Source organism: Saccopteryx bilineata, chromosome 3, assembly GCF_036850765.1.
Source record: "Saccopteryx bilineata isolate mSacBil1 chromosome 3, mSacBil1_pri_phased_curated, whole genome shotgun sequence".
NCBI classification, from domain to species: Eukaryota; Metazoa; Chordata; class Mammalia; order Chiroptera; family Emballonuridae; genus Saccopteryx; species Saccopteryx bilineata.
Window position 1 is genome coordinate 297,965,277 of NC_089492.1, and position 23,400 is coordinate 297,988,676.

The 23,400-nt window shown below is 39.9% G+C and overlaps 3 protein-coding genes across 3 annotated transcripts in view; 1 reads left to right on the forward strand and 2 right to left on the reverse strand.

Annotated features, from left to right (window-relative positions):
* Positions 1-23,400, forward strand: part of LOC136331912 (zinc finger protein 420-like) — a 320,698-nt gene that overhangs the window by 246,393 nt on the left and 50,905 nt on the right.
* Positions 1-23,400, reverse strand: part of LOC136331895 (zinc finger protein 737-like) — a 122,511-nt gene that overhangs the window by 96,629 nt on the left and 2,482 nt on the right. The window contains exon 2 of the mRNA XM_066271060.1: positions 22,256-22,471. Within this exon, the coding sequence (XP_066127157.1) occupies positions 22,256-22,270 (15 nt within the window). The 5' untranslated portion in view covers positions 22,271-22,471. The remainder of the gene's footprint in view (positions 1-22,255; positions 22,472-23,400) is intronic.
* On the reverse strand, positions 904-22,270 carry LOC136331897 (zinc finger protein 737-like). Its single transcript, XM_066271065.1, has 5 exons — positions 22,256-22,270; positions 17,605-17,752; positions 11,159-11,300; positions 6,170-6,243; positions 904-4,393 (listed from the first exon to the last, which is right to left on the reverse strand). Exons 2-5 carry the CDS (start codon positions 17,737-17,739, stop codon positions 2,864-2,866), a joined length of 1,881 nt encoding a protein of 626 aa, XP_066127162.1. The 5' UTR covers positions 17,740-17,752; positions 22,256-22,270; the 3' UTR covers positions 904-2,863.

Here is a 23,400-nt window from a genome sequence, read left to right on the forward strand (position 1 = left end):
AGTAAAAAAAAAAGAAAAGGGGGATATGTTTGGGACCAAAAAGCCAACTGGGTTTTTGCAGTTTAGATTTAGGGGGGACAGAGGAGTGGGGAACTGGCTGTAGGCTGACAGTCTGCCCAACCCCCACCTTGCTTGCCTGATCAAATTGCAAAAGGCTAAGCCCTTCCCCACACCTCCATGATAGCTGTAATGCTAGATTGTTTATGCTCATACTACCCCCCATGACCCCAGAAAGATGAGAAGCAAGTTTCTTCTATCCTTTGTTTTGTGTATTTAAGATGTTATGTATGGTGGGGGTTTTCTGCACTTGGTAAAATTCTTGGGTTGCCTTGGAACCGTGACCAGAAACCTCTGATTTGCTAATGGCCTCACTTTGCCCTATAAATAAAGGAGGGAGCGGTTTTCAAGCGTGCTCTGTTTTTATTAGCAGCTTTGTAGAGCCCTTCTGAACCCATCATTTTATTTTTAAAGTATATTTTCTTAATTCCACACCACTCCCACTCAGGACCTGGAATTACTAGCAGTGCTGGTTTGAAACAAGAGGCAGAGAGAAAAGAGGAGGGCTGAAGAAGCAGATGGGCGCTTCTCCTGTATGCCCTGAATCGAACCCAGGACTTCCACATGCCAGGCCGATGCTCTACCGCTGAGACAACTGGCCAGGGTCCTTATGTATATTTATAAAAAATCTGAGGCTGAAGATTATTACATGACAGTCCTTCATGCACAGCTTCTAGGAAGAAAGATCACCTCATTCTGAAATAATTAACTTAGGCTGACAATCAAGTAGTAAGAACATCCTCCTTGGCTTCAGTGAAATCTTTCTTAAGATCATTATTCAGGATTCAGGGAAAACTGCAGCAGAAAGTTTTATCCCACCCTGAGTAAATGACAGTCATTCCTGCAACCATTTTTGTGACCTTTATTGTTCATGTTCAATTGAGTTCAAATTTACACATTTATATATTTTTCATCCACATTTGAATGACATCATTTACAAAAAGTGAGAATAACTTTATAACATTAATATACTAGCATTATTCTCCAATAGAAAAATGTAATATACTAAACAAAAATGAAGCTTTGTGTGATCTCTGTGAAATTACCTGCATTTTCCAGGTGATTTCTGTATGCCACTACATTCCACAGAAACCATTCTTAAAATCTGAACAGATTATGTTATTAACATATCATGACCAATGAAAAAAGAAATATTACGGTAGGTTTTATATTAATAATAATTACATTGTGACTTTCTATAATCAAGATTTATGAGTTTTAAGGGAAAAAAGGAAAAATACAAAAGTACAGAAAATCATTCACATTAAAATCCCCAGAATTGTCTACTTGGCTAGTAACTTATCAGCTCTTTTAAAATTACATATTGATGCCTTATGTCCCTATTCTACTGAAGATGTGAACACACAGTTTTCTTGTCCTTTCATTTGTACATCTTCAGATTATTAATGCACATATTGTATTTTAGTTTATCAAACCATGTAAATTTGAGTGGGCTTGATCAGGAAACAGATAAGTGAAATAATATATATAAGATCAGAAGTTAAAAAGAACTCTCTAATTATACTAGACTCAATTTTTTTCAATTAGCAAAATTTATGAAACAGAGAGCGGTAATATTGAAGGGTGAGCAGCAGTTACACGGGAGATCACAATGGAGATAGAAACAGACAAGCTTTTAACTCACAAGCCCTGGCGGAAAAAGCCAGCATGACTTTTTCTGCATGGAGGCCATGGCAGAATGCCAGAAGAGAGTAGCAAGACTGAGAGCACGTGACTTTAATAGAATCCATGTGCAGGCTCCTCGTGGATTTCAACCTAAATTTAGATTGTTAAAAATAAGCCAAAAAAGTGAGGTATTGTAAGTTACGCAGAGAACTTATCCAAGGGCGATACATTGTGAAAGCCCTGAGGTGAGAAATTTTGTTCACATAGGCGTTGAGCAAGGTAACCATACTGTGTAAAGCTCTCCTGTTTTATGTCTGCTACTCTTCTTTCCAGTCTTAGCAAATGTGAGTAGGATATGGATAAGGACAAAAACTTTGAAACATAAATTACATTTGAAGGTTTGATGCTCAATAGGGCCTGAAGAAAGGTTAAATGTTGTGGCAAATCACTGACATTTTTACTGTTTGTCTTCATCATGAATTCTGCAATGTTGAGCAAGTTTTGAGCACAGGTAAAAAACTTCATCGCATATTACACATTTGCAAGTTGCCTCTCTTATATGTATTCTCTTGTTAAGGAAGATGAGATCAGTCATTTAAAGTTTTGCCAAACTTCCATATTGGTAAGGCTTCTCTTGAGAATTAATTCTTTAATCTTTAGTAAGATTCCCCTGCCGAGCAAATACCTTCAATTTCCTACAAATGTAAAGTTTCAGACCAGTTTGAACCCTTTGGTGATGAGTTCGGTTTCAGGAGTGGTCAAAGGTTTTGCCACATTGTTTATTTGTAAAGCTTATCTACAGTTTGAATTCTCAGATTATTAGTTAAAGATGACATTCTAAAAGTTTCCCACATACTCTACATTTGTATAGTCTTTTCCATATGAATTCTTTGATGTACAGTAAGACTTAACTTCCAGATAACGGTTTTACCACATTTTAAACATTTATAGGATCTCCCATCATTCTCTGATGCTTAATAGTTCAGAAAAAGCTCAAGGCTTTGCCACATTATCTAAATTGTATGATTTCTCCTTTGTGACTTTGATGTTTAGTAAGAGGTGAGAAATTAAAGGCTTAACCAGTTTTGCTGCATTTCTATAGTTTCAGTCCTGTGTGACTTCTTTGATGTTTAATAAGACTTGAAAGTTGAGTAAAAGATTTGCTACATTGTCTGCACTTCTATGGTTCCTCTTCTATGTGAGTTCCTTGATGTATACTAAGAGTTGAGGGACAGCTAAAGGCTTTGCCACATTCTAAACATTTATGAAACCTCTCTCCATTATGAATTCTTTGATGTTTTGTAAGAGCTGAGGATTGCCTAAAGCCTTTGCCACATTGTCTGCATTTGTACGGCTTATCTCCTGTGTGAGTTCTTTGATGTATAGTTAGAGTTGAGGAACAGCTAAAGGCTTTGCCACATTCTAAACATTTATGAGACCTCTCTCCAGTATGAATTCTCTGATGTGCAGTAAGAGTATAGGAACGGCTAAAAGCTTTGCCACATTCTCTACAATTGTATGGTTTCTCTCCCGTGTGAATTCTTTGATGTACAGTAAGCTTTGATTTTCGGATAAAGGTTTGGCCACATTCTAAACATTTATAAGACCTCTCTCCAGTATGAATTCTCTTATGGTTATTAAAAGTTGAGGAATTGCTGAAAGCTTTCCCACATTCTTTACATTTGTATGGTTTCTCTCCCGTGTGACTTCTTTGATGTGTAGTAAGAGTTGAAGCTTGGGTAAAGGCTTTGCCACATTGTCTGCATTTGTATGGTTTCTCTCCAGTATGAATTCTTTGATGTATGGTAAGGTTTGAGGGTTGAGTAAAAGCTTTGCCACATTGTCTACATTTGTATGGTTTCTCTCCTGTGTGACTTCGTTGATGTATAATAACAGCTGAGGAAATCTTAAAGGCATTGTCACATTCTCTACATTTGTATGGCTTCTCTTCCATGTGAATTCTCTGATGGTTAGTAAGAGTTGAGGATTGGTTAAAGGCTTTGCCACATTTTTCACATTTGTATGGTTTCTCTCCCGTGTGAATTCTTTGATGTACAGTAAGCTTTGACTTTTGGATAAAGGTTTTGCCACAATCTAAACATTTATAAGAACTCGGTCCAGTATGAATTTTTTGATGTTTTGTAAGACTTGATGAACTACTAAAGGCTTTGGCACATTGTCTGCATTTGTAAGGTTTCTCTCCTGTGTGATTTCTTTGATGTCTAGTAAGAGTTGAGGAATGGCTAAAGGCTTTGTCAAGCTGTCTGCATTTGTGAGGTCTCTCTTTGGCATGAATATTTCTCTCATGTAAATTAAGACATGAATGCAAATAAACTGTCTTTCCAGATTTTTCAAATTTATCAAGTTTTTCCCCACTATGTGCTTTCTTAAGTATATTTACATTGAATGTTTTACTGCAAGCTCTGGTACATAAATTATAAGTGTAAGCTTCCTCCTTAGTATGAATATTCTCATCTTCTGAATGACTTGAAGATTGCTTAAAAGACTTGACACGTTTACTTTGTTCATTTGTTGTCTCCACAACATGAATAACTTGATGATTAGCAGGTGCTCTCTGATCAAACACTTTTCCTTGTTCATAATGGTTCTCTGGAAATGGAGTTTTCTCACTTTGATTACGAACTGATTCTTGTTTAAAGTTTTTCCAATGTTTATTGCATTGATAACTTCTGTCTTCATTATGTGTACTCTGGTAATCGTCAAAAGATAGATATGCTTTTAGTGAAAGGTATAATTTTATTTAACATATACACTAATTCCCAAATAACTACTCTGTTATATGTATTGAACCATGTTGACTGTACAAAATTTGCTCCAAAATTAATGTTATAGACATTGAAATTAAAAACATTTGAAAATCAACTCCAATAATAATTTACTCCAAAGATTACATAAGTTTGTAGCTTTTCATTATTTTTTCCAAAATATGTAATAATAATGATTAGGTTTTTTGGTTTGTTTTCAAATTTTTTGTATTCATTTTAGAAGAGAGAAAGAGGGTGAGAGAGAGAGAGAGAAGAGAAGCAGGAAGCATCAACTCCCATATGTGCCTTGACCAGGCAGGCCCAGGGTTTTGAACTGGCCACCTCAGCATTTCTAGGTCAACTCTTTATCCACTGCGCCACCTCAGGTCAGGCTAACAATAGTTTTGATTTTCATTTTTTAAAATAATTTTCATTTTATTTTATTTTATGTTATTGGAAGCGGAGGAAGCAGAGAGAGAGTCCCACATGCACCCTGATGGGAATCAGCCTGACAAGCCCAACAAGGGGCAATGTTCTGTCCATGTGGGGATGGTGCTGTATTACTCAGTAACGGAGCCAATTTTTTAGTGCCTGACGAAGAGACCACAGAGCCATTCTCAGTGCCCAAGGCCATCTTACTTGACCAATCCAGCCATGGTTGTGGGAGTGGAAGAGAGAGAAAGAGAAGCAACAGCGGAATGGGTAAAGAAGCAGATGCTTGCCTTTCCTGTAATCAAACCTGGGACATCCACACTCTTGGTCACTCTACCACCAAGGAAACCAGCCAGAGCAAATCTGCATTTTTAGAAACTAACTGATAGGAAATCTAGTTGACTTAAAGAGGGAGCTTAACAAATGTATAATATTTTTTACCTATTTAGAAAACAAAGACTTAAACACAGATAATAGTCCTGCCCTGACCAGATAGCTCAGTTGTTTGGGAGCATCATCCTGAAGCACAGAGGTTGCTGGTTTGATTCTCAGCTAGGACACATATAGGAACAGATTTATGTTCCTGTCTCCATTTTTTCTCTTTTGATATAATCAATGCAATAAGTTTTCTTTGTTTTTTTTTTGTTTTTTTGAGAAAGGAAGGGATATATAGACAGGAAAATTGAGCTGCTCCTGTATGAGTCTTGACAAGGGAATCAGATGAACAATGTCTGTGCTCCATGACAAGTCTCCAACTAACCGACCTATTGAGGCAGAACTCAGTTTGTTTTTTATTTTCAGAGAGACAGAAAGACACAAGGATAGAGAGAGGAACAAGAAGGGAAGAATTCATTTTTTGCCCAACCCTGTTGACCACTCAATGGCTGCTTCTCCTGTGTGGCCTTACCAGCAATTAAATCCACAACCTTGTTGTTTCAGTATGACACTTTTAACCAACTGAGTGCTTAACAGGCCAGAGTGAAATAAATACTTAAATAATTAATGATTATAATGGTCCCACCATGGCCAAAACCATCCATTGGTTTCATTGTCATCCCAGTATGTAAAGGTCTCTGGTTCAATCCCACATCAGGGCATATTCAGAAAGAGATCAATGTTTCTGGCACTGTCTCCATCTCTCCATCTCTCTCAAAATATATAAATAACAAAAATCATTTGCAGCAGGTTAGTTCTGTCCATATTAATATCCTTTCTTCTCACCACTCTTCCAAAATTTCTGAGGCTTCCATTAAGTTTACATTACCAAAACCACATTTTCCATGTCTTACCAGTACTGTTTTAGAGAAGAAATTTGCTATCCCTGGATTTTGTAACAAGGTCTGGTTGTCTTCAGATGGCACAGCTGAAAGATACAAAATAAATATTCATAGTTATGACACAAGGTAAATGGTCATACCAGCAAGTATTGACAAAATTACATTTTAAGTACATCAAAGGCAGGTTAAGAATTCAAAGCAAGACCAAGAAAGGTAACAATGAAAAAAGTCACATCAAAGAGGAATAAAAACTTACTTCCATTATTAACAATATCTGCTGAAACACTCAAGCACACAACAGTGATAAAAGAAATTTCCCAATTACCAGTTTCTTCTCAAGAAACATAGAAAAGACAGTACTGTATGCTCAATGAACTGGATGCTTCACTGCTTCCGAAAGATTTCTGTTTTGCATGAGAGAGTGCCAAGAGAATGGCAGTACATGCGGAATGTACGGTAAAGTCCAATTTTTAAAAAGCGAGTAATTGTTCAAGCACACAGAGACTGCAGTACTGATGACAGATATCGAAAACATAAAAAGCATGACCGGTAGTGGTGGGGTGGACAGAGTGACAGCCTGAGATGCTGAGGTACCAGGTCTCAATCCCTGAGGTCTCTGGCCAGAGCATCTCATTTACCTTTTTAGCGTAGGCTCAAAAGTTTAAGAGCAAAGACAGCAGGCCTGACCAAGTAATGGCACAGTAAATATGACAGCTGAGATGTTGAGGACCCAGGTCCAAAACCATAAGGTTGCTGGCTCAAGTGTAGGCACACCAGTTTAACAGTGGGATCACTGGCTTAAGCACAAGGGTTGTTGGCTTGAAGGCCAAAGTCACTGGCTTGATCAAGGAGTCAGTGTCTCAGATGACTCCTGGGTACATGTAAGAAAGCAATCAATAAACAACTAAGATGTCCCAACTATGAGTTGATGCTTTTCATCTGTCTCCCTTTCTGCTGTCCCTCTTTCTCTCACTAAAAAAATATACAAAATAAAAAAGGAAAATTAGTATCAAGGTTACCAGCTTGAGCATGGGATTCTCATTATTCCATGGTTACTAACTTGATCCCAAAGTTGCCAGCTTGAGTAAGTGGTCACTGCCTCAGCTGAAAACCCCCATCAAGGCACACATAACAAATAGTCACTGAACAACAAATTAAAAAGTGACTCAATTAGGAGTTGATGTGTGTCATCTCCCTTGCATTCTCTCACTCTCAGTTAAAAAAAAGGGAGGGAGGGTCATTTTCAAATGAAGAAAAGAGAATCAGGGTCATTGTAAAATAAAACAATCATGAATAAAAATAGACATGTTAAGAAATCAATGGATGATGATAAAGAATGAAACCAAAGCATTTGCAGAAGCATAGCACACATAGAAGGTATTGTGCTAAGTGAAATAAGACTGGCAGAAAAACACATATACCATATAATGTCAATTATATTTGGAATCTAAAGAACAATATACATGAATAAACAACCAGAAAGAGACTCACAGATATAGTGAACAGAATGATGGCTGTCAGAGGGCAGAGGAGTTGGAAGACTGGGTCAAAAAGTTGAAACACTTTAGCCTGACCTGTGGTGGTGCAGTGGGTAAAAGCATTGACCTGGAATGCTGAGGTTGCCAGTTCAAAACCCTGGGCTTGCCTGGTAAAGGCACATATGGGAGTTGATGCTTTCTGCTCCTCCCTCCCTTCTCTCTCTTGGCCTCTCTCTAAAATGAATAAATAAAATCTTAAAAAAAAAAAAAAGTTGAAACACTTTAGAAGAATACACTGGTAGTAACAGAATGTGGTTGTGGGATATAAAGTGCAGCATGGAAAGTATAGTAAATAATACTGTATTATCCACGCTGGGTCCCTGAAATATCATGGGGAATACTGTCAGATTTTATAAAGTATATTAGGGTCTAACCACTCTCCTGTACATCTGAAACTAGTACAAAATAGTACTGAATAAAAAATAAAATGCAAATCAAGAAAATTAATGTCAAATTTTGAAAAATAAATGTTCCAGTGATCAAAAATCCTTTTATATTAACCATAATTTATAACTGAGTGTACCCTCAAACAGCAAAAGTTTTCATCATGACATTGTATAGAAAAATTTTTAGACAATATATTTAAATCATTCAAAAATAACTATCAAGTATAATTATAATAAAGATATTTAAGTGACATGAGAAATTTTTTCTGGCTTACTGTATTTCACCTAATGATATAAAAATGTGTAGGCCATAATCCACCTAAAAAAAAACACCATTTTTTCTAAATAAAGAAAGCATTAGAAAGTTGTAAAATATGGACAGACTAATCTTTAAATATTTCAGATTAAGCACATCATAATAAAAAAACATGCTGACAAACGAAAAACCTCATCATTGCTTTTTCCTGAAATAAACTTGAATTAAGGAACAAAGCTACTTCCTAAATATGAACTGTCCAATAATGCTGTATCCCACTTCTTACCAAAGGAGAACAATTCTGCATGTTATAAAAGCAGTTGTGAATTCAAAAGTCAAAAAATGACAAAAATCTAATCAAAAAGTAAAAACAGAGAAAGTCAGAGTCCTGGGCAGCTCCCAACTGTGCAAGAAAGAATGACAGAATGACAGTGATAATGAAAGCAGGTAACAATGGACACTTTCCCACCTACTGTGCAATAATCTAAGGTCACCTGTGGCAGCAACTATTGAAGGACTCCATGAGATACATAGAGACATGAAATTATTCTAATGTTAAAAATTAAAAATAACAGACTGGAAATATATTTTTATTTTGTTCCAAGTTAAAGGAGGGTAGAGAGATTCATGCATGCACCTCGATGTGATGCACAGGAAAACCCTTGCCTGGAGCTGTTGTTTTATCCACCCAGGGCAATGGTCACAACTGAGCTGTTTTTAGTGCTTGAGGTGGAGACACCACAGAGCCATCGTAGGCACCCAGGGATAACAAACTGGAAACAAATGAGACATGATTTCAGGGGGAATAGGGAGAAAAAGTGAAAGAGACCGAGGAAAACAGAGAAGTGTAAAGAGGAAAAGCAGATGGTCACTTCCCCTGTATGTCCTGAGTGGAATCGAACCCAGGACATCTATATTCCAAGCGAACACTCTCCCACTGAGACAAAGGGCCAGGGACCAGACCAGAAATTTGTAACGATAATCCATACTAAGCAAAAGAACATTTTGAATTAAAACAGAATTAGATCTTCACACTTTGGGGAGATGCTTTATGTTGTAATGAAATCATTAAGTCTTCACTCTGTACAGTCTTGTGGGAATCCTCCATTATATTCAAAATGATAAATCTGGCCTGATGTGGCAGTGGAACAGAGCACAGAATGTTGAATGGGGACACAGAGGACTCGTGTTCAAAACCCAAAGGTACCCAATCGAAAGTGGCTCAACAACTTGAGCACGGGATTGCTGGCTTGGGCATGGAATCATAGACATGACCCAGGGTTGCTAGCTTGAGCAAGGGGTCACTGACTCTGCTATAGCCCCAGATCAAGGCACATAAATGAAAGTATTCAATGAACAAGTGCAGCAAAAAAGAAATAATGCTTCTTATGTCTCTCTCTTTCTGTCTATCTCTCTCTGTTGAAAGAAAGAAAAGGAAAGGAAGGGAGAAAGGGAGGGAGGAGGGAAAAAAGAGGAAGAAATAAAGGAAGGAAGGAAGGAAGGAAGGAAGGAAGGAAGGAAGGAAGGAAGGAAGGAAGGAAGGAAGGAAGGGGAAGGAAGGAAGGAAGGAAGGAAGGAAGGAAGGAAGGAAGGAAGGAAGGAAGGAAGGAAGGAAGGAATGAATAAAGGAAGAAAAGAAGGAAGGAAAGGAGGGAGGGAGGCAGACAGGGAGGGAGGTAAGGAAATAATTCTGAAAACATGGCATCGTGCCCAGAATTCCTGAAATTTCTGGATCCAATCTGAAGATCTCAACCACTTCCATCAAAAACTACAAATGAGCCTGACCAGGAGGTGGCGCAGTAGATAGAGTGTGGGACTGGGATGCGAAGACCCAGGTTAGAGACCCTGAGGTCGCCAGCTTGAGCATGGGCTTATCTGGCTTCAGCAAAAAGCTCACAAGCTTGGACCCAAGGTCGCTGGCTCGAGCAAGGGTTACTCGGTCTGCTGAAGGCCCACGGTCAAGGCACATATAAGAAAGCAATCAATGAACAACTAAGGTGTCATAACAAAAAACTGAAGATTGATGCTTCTCATCTCTCTCTGTTCCTGTCTGTCTACCCCTCTCTCTGACTCTCTATCTGTCCCTGTAAAAACAAAAAAAAACAAACTACAAGTGAGAAAATAGCTTATAATGTAATTTCTCGGGTACATACACAGGTTTTCTGTGATGCCCAAAGCTATGGAAGAAGAATCATCATGGCAGCCCTCAGTCCACGGGGAAGACTTGGCCGCCCTGCTAATGTGATGACAGAGGTCACTAGAGCAAAAGCAGAGTCCTGAGAGGATGTGGGAACATGGGACATGTTGGAGACAAGCTGTCCCTCTCTGACAGCAACCAGAATACACCTGGGCCTCTCACAGCCCTTTCCACTGCAGCAGCTTCCCAACCACACTGTAAGGTCTGGCTTCCACCATTACATTTAGATCTCTTACGTGCCTCATCTGCTTCCTCCTCCCACTTATCTCAATGGAAGGATACTGTCATTTTCCTTCCCAGCTCCAATTTCTAATTCATTTTGTGCCCAGGTAAGAAGACATGATACAATATTACAATGTTCTAAAAAATAGCTTTCCAAAATACGTGTTTTCTGATAGCATTTTAATCATTATAGACACCACATAAGTTTTCATACACTGAGTTCTAATCAATATGCATCATGAAGCCTTTGTTTCTACACCACCAAACCCCCATATTTGGTCCCTGATGGGAGAACTGTAAAATCTACCCTGCAAGGCAGAAGCTCCTACGTGATGTTCACCCTAGAGAACAGAAGAAAAAGCTGCTGGTAGAGAAGAAACTCAGGAAGGAAGTCGTCCTCACCCAGGGAGACCAGGTTCCTGTAGTTCTCCAACATCACATCCGTGTACAGTTTCCGCTGAGCTGGGTTCAGGCATTCCCACTCCTCCCGAGAGAAATCTACAGTCACATCCCTGAAGGTCACATTCCTGAAGGTCAATGGTTTCTGGAAGAAGAAACGCATTAACAAAGTTCCACGGTCTCAGTTCACAATGCCATCCAACATGGAAACAGAGTTAGAAGTGGTTTTGTCCTAAGAGAAAATAATTCAGTAAGATCATTTTTACCCAGCAATATATATTTTTCCTGAGTGGGTGTGAGAAAGAGGGTCACACAAACTGGTTTGAGAGAAATGAGAAGCATCAACTCAAGCTGTGGGACTTTTAGTTGTTCATTCACTGCCTTCTGATCTGTACTTTGACCAGGTGGCTCTAGCTGAGACAGTGACTCATTGCTTAAGCCAAAAACCTTTGAGATCCTGACAGCAACAACGGGGTAATGTCTATAAACCAACGCTCAATCGGGGGACCCTGGGTTGAAGTCACTGATGTTGTGGCTTTGAATCTGGGTCCTCAGTGTCCCAGGTCAGTGTCTTATCTACTGTGCCAATACCTTGTCAGGCAGCAATATTCTTTTGCAAAAAGTGTTTTATCTTTTGTTTTCTTAATCTTTCACACAGTAATATTCTCTAACTTATTTTCTAACACTGAGTAATAAGGATTACACATTTCCATAAATCCACTACATAGACTTAACTTTACAAGATGAATTTTAAAATTACAGTGGTATCTTGAAATACAAGCAAACCAACATACAAATTTTTTAAGATATGAGCTGCGACTCGGTCCATATTTTTGTTCGAGATCCAAGCAAAATTCCCATATGAGTTGTGATTCAGGAAGCTGCCACTAGTTGGCACATTGGTACACAGGTCCATAATCGGCAGAACAACACCAGCATCTCATTGTTTCACGTGATACCTGCAGAATCAAGCCGAATCTTGTGCGCTGTACTCATTCTTCCATCATTTTTGTATTTTTTACTAACTTTTTTTGTGTGCTACCATGGGGTCGAAGAACATGAGTGTAAAGGACAGTGGCGAGAAGAAGAAGAGAATGATGTCCATAGAAGTAAAGCAAGAAATAATAGAAAAAATGAATGTGTGGTGTACGAGTGATTGAACTGGCAAGGCTGTATGACCGCAATACATCTACAATTTGTACCATCCTTAAACAAAAGGATGCCATCAAAAGTACAATCCAGTGAAAGGAACTATAATTTTGTCCCAATTAAGGACAAATATCCATGAAGAAATGAAAAAGCTTCTGCTGGTGTGGGTGAAAGAGAAAAAGTTGGCAGGAGATACAGTGACAGAGACTGTAATATGCGAAAAGGCACATATTATTTATGGCGATTTGAAAAAGAAAGAACCATCAATCTCAAAAGAGGCAGCAGAAGATACATTTAAGGCAAGTCACAGCTGGTTTGTAAATTTCAAAAAGAGATCTGGCGTCCACTCGGTGGTGAGGCATGATGAAGCTGTGAGTGCTGACTTTAAGGCAGCTGAGGAGTACATCACACGTTTTGCTGTGCTTATTGCAAAGGAAGGCTACATTCAACAGGTGTTGAACTGTGATGAAACAGGATTGTTTTAGAAAAAATGCCCCAGAGGACTTTCATCACTGCAGAGGAGAAGAAGCTGCCAGGCCATAAACCCATGAAGGACCATTTGATCCTTGCATTGTGTGGAAATGCTAGCAGTGACCATAAAGTAAAGCCACTGCTAGTGTATCATTGCGAAAATCCTCGAACCTTTAAGACTCACAAGTCTTAAAAAAAACCTGCAGGTTATGTGGCACGCCAATGCTAGGGGATGGGTTACGTGGCAGTTTTTTACTGAATAGGTAAATTTTATCTTTGGTCCGACAGTGAAGAAATATCTTCAAGAAACTAAACTCCCAATGAAAGCATTACTAATCCTTGATAATGCTCCAGCCCACCAACCTGGTCTTGAAGAAGACATTCTTGATGAGTTCAAATTCGTGAAAGTCCTCTACCTCCCACCCAACACGACTTCAATCTTGCAACCTATGGATCAGCAAGTCATTTCCAACTTTAAAAAGCTTCACACTTGCCTGACCAGGCGGTGGCGCAGTGGATAGAGCCTTGGACTGGGATGCGGAAGGACCCAGGTTCGAGACCCCGAGGTCGCCAGCTTGAGCGCGGGCTCATCTGGCTTGAGCAGAAAGCTCACCAGCTTGGACCCAAGGTCGCTGGCTCCAGCAAGGGGTTACTCGGTCTGCTGAAGGCCCACGGTCAAGGTACATATGAGAAAGCAATCAATGAACAACTAAGAAGTCGCAACGCGCAACGAAAAACTAATGATTGATGCTTCTCATCTCTCTCTGTTCCTGTCTGTCTGTCCCTGTCTATCTCTGCCTCTGTAAAAAAAAAAAAAAAAAAAAAAAAGCTTTACACTGTAAGCACTTGTTTCGCCGCTTCTTTGATGAAAGTCCTCCGGGGCATTTTTTTCTAAAACAATTCTGTTTCATCACAGTTCAACACCTGTTGGGGGATGTAGCCTTCCTTTGCAATAAGCACAGCAAAACGTGTGATGTACTCCTCAGCTGCTTTGAGGTGACTGAGAATACAATTCTAACCCTTCAAGACTTTTAGAAAGATCACTACATCATGATATGTTTATGCATTATTGACTTGGCATGGCAAGAGGTTACAAGAACCTTTCACTCGGCATGAAAAAAGTTATGGCCTGATGTTGTTGCAAACAAGGACTTTGAAGGATTCGAACCAGAGACCGAGACCGAGGTAGAAGCGTTGGAGGAGATTGTGTCCCTTGGAAAGTCTATGGGTCTGGAGGTAGATGAGGGTGACGTAAATGAGTTCATCCAGGAACATGAGGAGGAACTCTCAACTGAGGAGTTGAAGGAGCTACAGATGATGCAACATACGGAGCTTCTGCAGCAGATTAGTAGTGAGGAGGAGGTAGAGTCAGAGGAAGTGATTTCTACAAGAGAAATTAAAGACATGCTGGCAATGTGGGAGAAGCTTTCAAGTTTCATTGAAAAGAAACACCCAGAAAAAGTTTCAACTGGTCATGCTTCAGCACTTCTTAATGACACTTGTTTGTCACATTTCTGTACCATTTTAAAAGGAAGGCAAAAGCAAACCTCTTTGGATAGATTTTTATTCAAAAGTCCTGCAAGTGAAAGTACTGAAAGTACAGCCAAAAGGCAAAAACAGGTGATGATTAAATGAAATATACATAACGTTAAGCTTAGGTTAAGTTTAAAGTTAAAAAAGTGCATTTTTTTACAATTAAGTTTTTGTGGTTTCATTTTAAGTAAAGTTTTAGTTCTGTTTAAAGTAAAGAAAATGCAGTATTAGTTTACATTTAGTGTTAAGAAAGTGCAGTTTTAGTTTTTGTGTCTACAGTGCCTGCATCCCTTCCTCCCTCCCTCCTCCTCCACCATTCACCTCCATTAGCCGCACTCGTCTGTGTCCAAGGTTAGAATACAGTACTAAATAACACTTTTTTCTTTTATTTCATATATTTTGTTATGCATTTATAATGTATAATGTGTGTTTCTTAATTAAAAACATGTCTTTTTTCATAATTTGGGATGATTTGGGAATGTTTCACAGGGCTGGAATGAATTAAATCTATTTCAGTTATTTTAAATGGGAGAAATTTGTTTCATATACGAGTTGACTGACTTACAAGCTTGGTTATAGAACAATCTAAACTCGTATCTCAAGGTACCACTGTATGGCATCACCGTGACCTGGTAGGAAAATATTCTCTTTCACCCACACCAGGGGCTTTCTCCTGATATACCAATGTGGCAGGTTCAATTCCTGGTCAAGGCATATTCAAGAAATCAACCAATTAATTATTAAGAAGCAAAACAGCAGGTTTATGGCATTTCCCTCTCTCTCTCTCAAAAATTTATCAACAGAATTAAGGCATTAACACAGGCATGTGGATTTGTCAGTGCTGTATTTGTATCAGTCATGATGAGTTGTGTATATTTGTCAGGTGAAAAAGTCACAGCAACTTGGCAGTGTAAGTACTTCTTCACTTTTGACATGGACAACAGTGAACTCCTGTTTTCTAAAATTGCTCATTCTCAATCAGATGTTGAGATGGGGCCTGTGTTTCTACACATCTACCAAACTCTCTTTTTACCGGTGACACTAATGTCTCCAGTCCACGTGCCACACTCCTGAAAAGCACAGAGAAAGAAAACACAAAGGAAAATGCATACATGACTTTGATCTAAAATTTTAATGGAATTTCTTGATCTCAAGGATTAGGATTCATAGCAACTAAAAATTTATTATACGTAATCTTAGAACAAGATATTTCTTCCCTTGCTGTGAAACTGCTTTGTGGAACAAACAATACAGTGAATGATGGACCTTGAGTTTTACTTCAAATGTAATCTATAATTTTTCAAAAAATTGTACAAAGACTAGCCCATACTGCTAGGAAAACTTGTAAACATCTATAGAAGTTTCTATAACAGATAATAAACTTTTTATCATTATTTATTTATTTATTTATTCATTTTTTAGAGAAGAGAGACAGAAAAGAGACAGAGAGAGATAGAGATAAGGGGGAGAAGCAGAAAGCATCAACTCCCATATGTGCCTTGACCAGGCAAGCCCGGGGTTCCGAACTGGCGACTACAGCATTCCAGATTGACATTTTATCCACTGTGCCACTACAGGTCAGGTAATAATATAAACTTAAGCAAGAAGAAAAAATAGCTCAAATAACGTTAACACATTATACACAGAACTAGGTACAGTTTGAAAGTGATAGAGCCTGACCTGTGCTGGTGCAGAGGAAAAAGTGTCAACCTGGAACACTGAGGTTGCTGGTTCAAAACCCTAGGCTTCCCTAATCAAGGCACATATTGGAGTTCATGCTTTCTGCTCCTTCTCTCTTCCTACTTATACTGTCTTGGTCGATCTCTCCTCTTTAAAATGAATTAATAAAAATCTTAAAAATAAAATGATAGAAAATAAAATGAAAGATATTGTGATTCTGTAGTTTCACGAATCACTTGTGAATAATACTTATTATTTTTTTTGTGTGTGATAGAAAGAGACAGAGAGAGAGAGAGAGAGAGAGAGAGAGAGAGAGACAGGGATCACCAGGAAAAGAGACGAGAAACATCTGTTCTTAGTTCCATCTCCTTACTTTTTCATTGACTGCTTTCTCATATGTGCATTGTCGAGAGTAGGGGAAAACTACAGCAGAACGAGTGACCCCCGCTTACTCCATGGGGCAAGCCAGCAACCTTGGGCTTCGAACCAGAGAACTTTGTCTTTAAGCAAGACACCATGGGGTCATGTTTATGATCGCATGCTCAAGCTGGTGACATTGGGGATTTGAACAGGGTCCTCTGTGTCCCAGTCCAATGCTCTATCTACTGTGCCACCACCGGGTCAGGTAATACTCGTTTTTAATAAACACAGAAGCAAGAAGAACATCCATAATAATAGAAAACATTTTAAAGCAACTGATTCGTTGTCTCTAATTTCTTTGAAAATTTTTATACACATTCATCGAGAACTCTGTTATGACATCGTAGGAACACAAAATAAATAATGAAATTTGGAAATAATCATAAAAACAGTAATTTTTGCAACTACCCATCCATATGCACCCTCCACGTTCTGTTCTTTAACACTCCCTTAAAATAAAGACATTCTCAGCAATCTAGTGAGCAGGTCTCTTCTAGCTGCTCTTCTCTGTCAGAACTTCCTCAGTTATTCTAACCTGTAGAAGGTACATTTTCTTAATCCTGGCCTACAGAGGTGATGCTAGAGCCACATGAAACTAAAGCCTCCTTTCCCTTCTTACTGATGCTTGAGCCTCTGATCCATCCTTATAAGAATGATGGACACAGTTGTCCTTCCAGTTGATGTTACAAAGGGGAAAGTGATTAGTGAGTAATGGCGACATGAGAGATAACCCTGATAACTCCAACTGAAATTTCAACAAATTGAACAACTACAACACAGTGAAATAACCCCAGCTGGGCTCACAGTGCACCTGAAAGATCTCCATACCAAATGGACTGAAGGTGTGGTGGGTTGAAAAGGGGGCAGAAGATAAAACGCACTCATGCTCAGCTCTGAAGAGGAGAGAAACCACCTGACCAGGTTTTTTCTTTTTTTTTGCTGCTCTGTGGGGAAGAGGAAGGGCCATGCTGCCTTGGTCTTATTTACCATGAAGAATCAAGCCCACAGTGCCTGAGCCTCCTTCAGATAGGAGGAGCGGAGAGGCTGAGGGGCAGAGGAGGTGCTGAACTAAGGGGGAGTGAGGGGACGGGCTGAGCTCAGGGTCCTGGCCACAATTCCCGTGGTTTGCCTGCCCTCCACACTCTGCAACAAAACAAAGTGCAGCGCCCCAGCCTCTCAGGTGCCAACTCGCTCACCTCGTGGGTAGGAAGAATGGCAGTGGCAGAACCCACAGCTAGCTCTCCAGAGCCACTCTCTCCACTGAGAAATAGAGCTACTCCACATTGGGTCTCCTGGTTTCTTGACATGTGGGGAGGAGCTCCAAGAGACATCAAATTGCCACTGCTAGGACATTAAAGCCACAAAACCATAAAGTTATAAACCTGAAGCTGTAAAACCCTCACTACATGCCACATCCACCCATGACTGCGACCCTGCCTGCATCATTAACAATGAGGTCTCAGGGAAGATCTTCCCAAGAATCTCAGAGCCAAAACTTGCAGTAGAGAAACACGTATTGGAACAAAAGTAGTAACCACAAAAACCTGAAAAAAAATTTTCCTTTTATTTCTTTTCCCCATTTTATTTACTTTCATTTCTCTTATTCTTTTCTTCTCTTTCTCTTTTAAATTTTATTATCTTAAACTTTTATATTTTATTATTTTTCTTTGTGATTTCTTTTTTCCTTTTCTAAGCTTCTCCTCCTTTCCTGTGGTTTTTCATTATACTTATCATTGTATATATAATTTTTATATTTTTCATGAATTTTTTTTCAGTTATTATTTCCCATTTTTTAGTTGTTTCTTGTTAGAGTTCTTAACAATATCACTCTCAAATGCCATCAAGGTAGAAAAAATCAAATACCATGGACACACAAGAAAGAGACGTAATTCAGATAAGTAATTAAAAATCTCCATAAAGAAATCTCAACTACATGGAAACCCAGGACATAAAAGAGAATTTAAAACTGATGTTATAAAAAAACTCAATAATTTCCATGAAAACAATGATAAGCTCTTTATTGAGCTGAGAAACAAATTAATGAACAAAAACAGTACTTCATAAAAGAGATTTGAACTTTCAAAAAGAACCAGAGATGAAGAACTCAATACATGAACTGAAAAATAAGGTAGCAAGTTTAGTTAATAAAACAGGCCAGAAAAAAAAGAGAATAAGTAACACCGAAAACAGGCAACTAGAGATGCTACACAGAGAAGATTCATGAATAAAAAATAAAAAAAAAAAAGAGAGATCTAGAAGAACTGACTGCCTCTATCAGAAAGAACAATACAAGGTGTGACCAGGTGGTAGTGCAGTAGATAAGAGATTTGAACTGGGACGCAGACAACCCAGGTTTCAAACTCCAAGGTTGCCAGCTTGAGTGGGGGTTTGCTGACTTGAGCACTGATGGGATCATAGACACGACCCTATAGTCAGTCACAGGCTTCTGCCCAAAAATCACTGGCTAGAGGAACGGGTCACTTGCTCTGCTGTAGCTCTGCATCAAGGCACATATGAGAAAGCAATCAATGAACAACTAAGTAACAACAGAGAATTGATGCTTCTCATCTCTCTCCTTTCCTTTCTGTCTGTCCCTATTTGACCCTGTCTTTCTCTGTCTCTCTCTCTCTCTCTCACACACACACACACACACACACATGAAAAAGGTACATATAGAAAGAAAAAGCAACAATTTGACATGAAAATTTAAGGGATGCTGCAAAAGTAGCAATAAGAGACCTGACCAGGTGGTGGTACAGCAGATAGAGCGTCAGACTGGGACGCAGAGGACCCATATTCAAAACCCCGAGGTTGCTGGCTTGAGAACAGGGTCATCTGGTATGAGCATGGATACTGGCTTGAACCAAAGGTCACTGGCTTGAGCAAGGGGTCACTTGGTCTGTTGTAGCTCCCTGGTCCAGACACATATGACAAAGCAATCAATGAACAACTAAGGGGCTGCAACGAAGAACCGATGCATCTCATCTCTCTCCCTTTCTGTCTGTCTGTCCCTATCTATCCTTCTTTCTGTCTCTGTCACACACAAAAAAATAAAGTATATGTAACAGGAACGTTTCTATCATTACAGTCTCATATGAAGAAACATAAAAGATCCCAAGTAGACAACCTTAAGTAACATGACACCTTAAGTAACTAGGAAAAGAATAAAAAAAACGGAAGAAGTAAATTAGTATCAATTAAAGCAGAACTAAAAGAAATACAGAATAGAAAATGTATAGAAAAAACACAACAAACAGCTCAGTTTATAAAAGATCAATATAATTGAGAAACCATTGGCTAGACTCATGAAGGTAAAAAGAGAAATGACTCATAGTAAACAAATCTAAAATGAAAGATGAGAAATTACCTCAAAAATCAGATATACAAAAGATCATAGTACAATACCATAACAAATTTTATGCCATCAAATTAAACAACCTAGATGAAATGGATAAATTCCTACAAATACCATCTTCCTAGACTGAGTCACAAGTAGAAAACCTAAATAGACCCATAAAGAAGGAGGAATTAAAAACAAGTATCAGAAACCACCCAAAAGCCCGACAGCGGTGGCACATTGGATAGAAGGCTGGACTGGGATGCAGAGGGCACAGGTTCGAATCCCTGAGGTTACTGGCTGGAGCGTGGGCTCATCCAACTTGATCAGGAGGTGATAAGCTTAAGCATAGGGTTACTTTCTCATGCTAGTTGCTAGACATGATCCCACAGTCGCTGGCTTGAGCAAGGGGTCACTAGGTCTGCTCTAGTGCCCCTGATCAATGCACATATAAGAAAGCAATCAATGAACAACGAAGAAGCCTCAACAAAGAACTGATGCTTCTTATCTCTCTCCCTTCCTGTCTTTCCATATCTGTTACTCTTTCTGTCTACGAGCCCCTCCCCCCAAAAAACCATGATTTCCAAAAATAAAAGTCCAGAACCAGATGACTATACTAGAGAATTCTACCAAACAGTCAAAGATTTGGTTCCTATGCATCTCGTTCTCCAAAGAACAGAAGCATTACTCCTTAACACATTTTATGTGGTCAACAATATCATGTTACCAAAACCTGACAAGACAGTACAAAAATAAACAGAAAACAACAGACCATTATCTCTAATGAATACTGATGCAAAAATCCTAAACAAAATACTAGCAACTCGAATACAACAACACATTAAAAAAATAATACATTGGCCTGACTTGTGGTGGCGCAGTGGATAAAGCACAGACCTGAAATGCTGAGGTCACCGGTTCAATACCCTGTACTTGCCTAGTCTAAGGCACATATGGGAGTTGAAGCTTCCTGCTCCTCCCCCCTTTCTCTCTCTCTTTCTCTCTCTCTCCTTCACTCTCTCTCTCTCTCACTTTCTCTCTCCTCTTGAAAATAAATAAAAAAAATAATACATTTTGATGAAGTGGGATTCATTCCAGAAGCACAAAGATGTTTTAATATACATAAGTCGTTTAACATAACACACCACATCAAGAAAACAAAGAAAAATCATATGATCCTATCAACAGATGCAGAAATGCCATTCAGTAAGATACAACTTCCCTTTATGTTTAAAACACTCAAGAAAATTGGAATAGAAGTACCTCAACATAATAAAGGCCATATATGACAAACCATCAGCTAATTTCCTACTAAATGAAGAAAAACTGAAAGCTTTTCCACTAAAATCAGGAACAACACAAGGCTGCCAGTCTCTTCACTCCTATTCAACATAGTGCTGGAAGTTTTAGCCAGAGCATCAGGGAAGAGAAAGAAAGAAAAGGCATTAATATGGGAAAGAACAAGTAACGTTATCATTTTTCCAGATGATATGACCCTGTATATAGGACACCCAACACCCTGGCCAGTTGGCTCAGTGGTAGAGCATTCGTCCAACGTATGGCAGTCCCGGTTCAATTCCCTGTCAGGACACACAAGAGATGCGCCCATCTGCTTCTCCACCCTAGGCCCTCTCACTAACCCCTCTTTGCCTCCTGCAGCCATGGCTCAATTGGAGCGAGTTGGCACTAGGCACTGAGGATGGCTCCATGGTCTCTGCCTCAGGTGCTAAGAAATGGCTCTGGTTACAACAGAGCAAGGACCCCAGATGGGCAGAGCATGGCCTCCTGGTGGGCTTGCCAGGTATATCCAGTCAGGGGCATGCGGGAGTCTGTCTTTGCCTTCCCTCCGCTCACTGAAGAAGAAAGAAAGAAAGAAGAAAACCCTAGACTCCACCAAAATAAATTAGCAACTATACACCAACACGATCAAGTCGAATGATATAAAATCAACATACAAAAGTATACTGCGCCTGACCAGGTGGTGGCACAGTGGATAGAGCATCAGATTGGGATGCAGAGGACCCTAAGGTCACCAGCTTGAGCATGGGCTCATCTGGTTTGAGCAAAGCTCACCAGCTTGGACCCAAGGTCGCTTGCCCAGGGAACATACAGGAACAGATCAATGTTCTCATCTCTCTCTAAAATCAATAAAATAAACATTAAAAAAAAAAGAATGAAAAAGAGAAAGAGGCTGGCAGTGGTGGTACAGACGATAAATCGTCAAACTAGCATGCTGAGGTTGCTGATTTGAAACCCAGGGCTGACCCAGTCAAGGCACATAAGGGAAATCCCTTCAACGAGCTGATGCTCCCCATTCCTCCCCCCGCTTTCTCTGCCTCCATCTTTCCATCTACTATGTAAAATCAATAAATAAAATTTTAAAAACTAAGCAAATGGAAACGTCACTAGGCAGGGATACTACTAGTAAAGAATTAGAGGTTGCAGGTCCTAAATCAACTGAAGTTAGGAGGAAAAGCAAACACAGCCTTCGCCCAGGACACATCGCTTACCTGAGAAGCAGCCATTCTGTCCTGGTCCAGCTCCTGCTTGTTCTCTCAGGTGACAATATGTTGAGGAGTCAGGTCTGCATTTTGAGAATGTGCCTCCACAGGTGTCTACACAGCCCCTCTATCCACTTCCACCTCAGTCACAGACAGAAGGACCTGTAAATGCTGAAAAGGCCACAATCTCCTGTCCGTCCTCACTGGAGTCAGCCACAAGTGCTCCTACAGGGAGAACAAACTGTATTTTTTTCCTGTCTTCACCTGTCTGTCCTCCCTCAGACGTCCACACATTCCACAGCAATGAGAATGGGCACTGCTCTCCTGAACGCCCTAACCTCCCCTGACCATGCCTGCTCCCCACTCTCACTAATGCATCCCGGGTACACTCTCCTCTCTGGAGCATGTCTGTGCCTCCCCACTCACCTTTGCCTGTTTCTCTTCTAAGATTCCAGGGTTCCTCTTTTGGCTCTAAGCCCTGAGCCCACTTCTACTTCTGTGACTTATTTTTTTCGATGCTGCAGAAAGGGGGACAGATATGTGCAGACAGATAGGAAAGGACAGAGATGAGAAGCATCAATTCTTTTTTTTTATTTATTTATTTATTTATTTATTTATTTATTTATTTATTTTATTTATTTTTTGTATTTTTCTGAAGCTGGAAACGGGGAGAGACAGTCAGACAGACTCCCGCATGCGCCCGACTGGGATCCACCCAGCACACCCACCAGGGGGGGCGCTCTGCCCACCAGGGGGCGATGCTCTGCCCCTCTGGGGCGTCGCTCTGCCGCGACCAGAACCACTCTAGCGCCTGGGGCAGAGGCCAAGGAGCCATCCCCAGCGCCCGGGCCATCTTTGCTCCAATGGAGCCTTGGCTGCGGGAGGGGAAGAGAGAGACAGAGAGGAAGGGGGGGTGGAGAAGCAAATGGGCGCTTCTTCTATGTGCCCTGGCCGGGAATCGAACCCAGGTCCCCCGCACGCCAGGCAGACGCTCTACTGCTGAGCCAACCGGCCAGGGCGAGAAGCATCAATTCTTAATTGTGGCTCTTTGGCTGTTCATTGACTGCTTTATATGTGCCTTGATGGGGAAAAGGGGAATGCTATTGCAGAGCAAATGACCTCTTGCTCAAGCCAGTGACCCTGGCCTCAAGCCA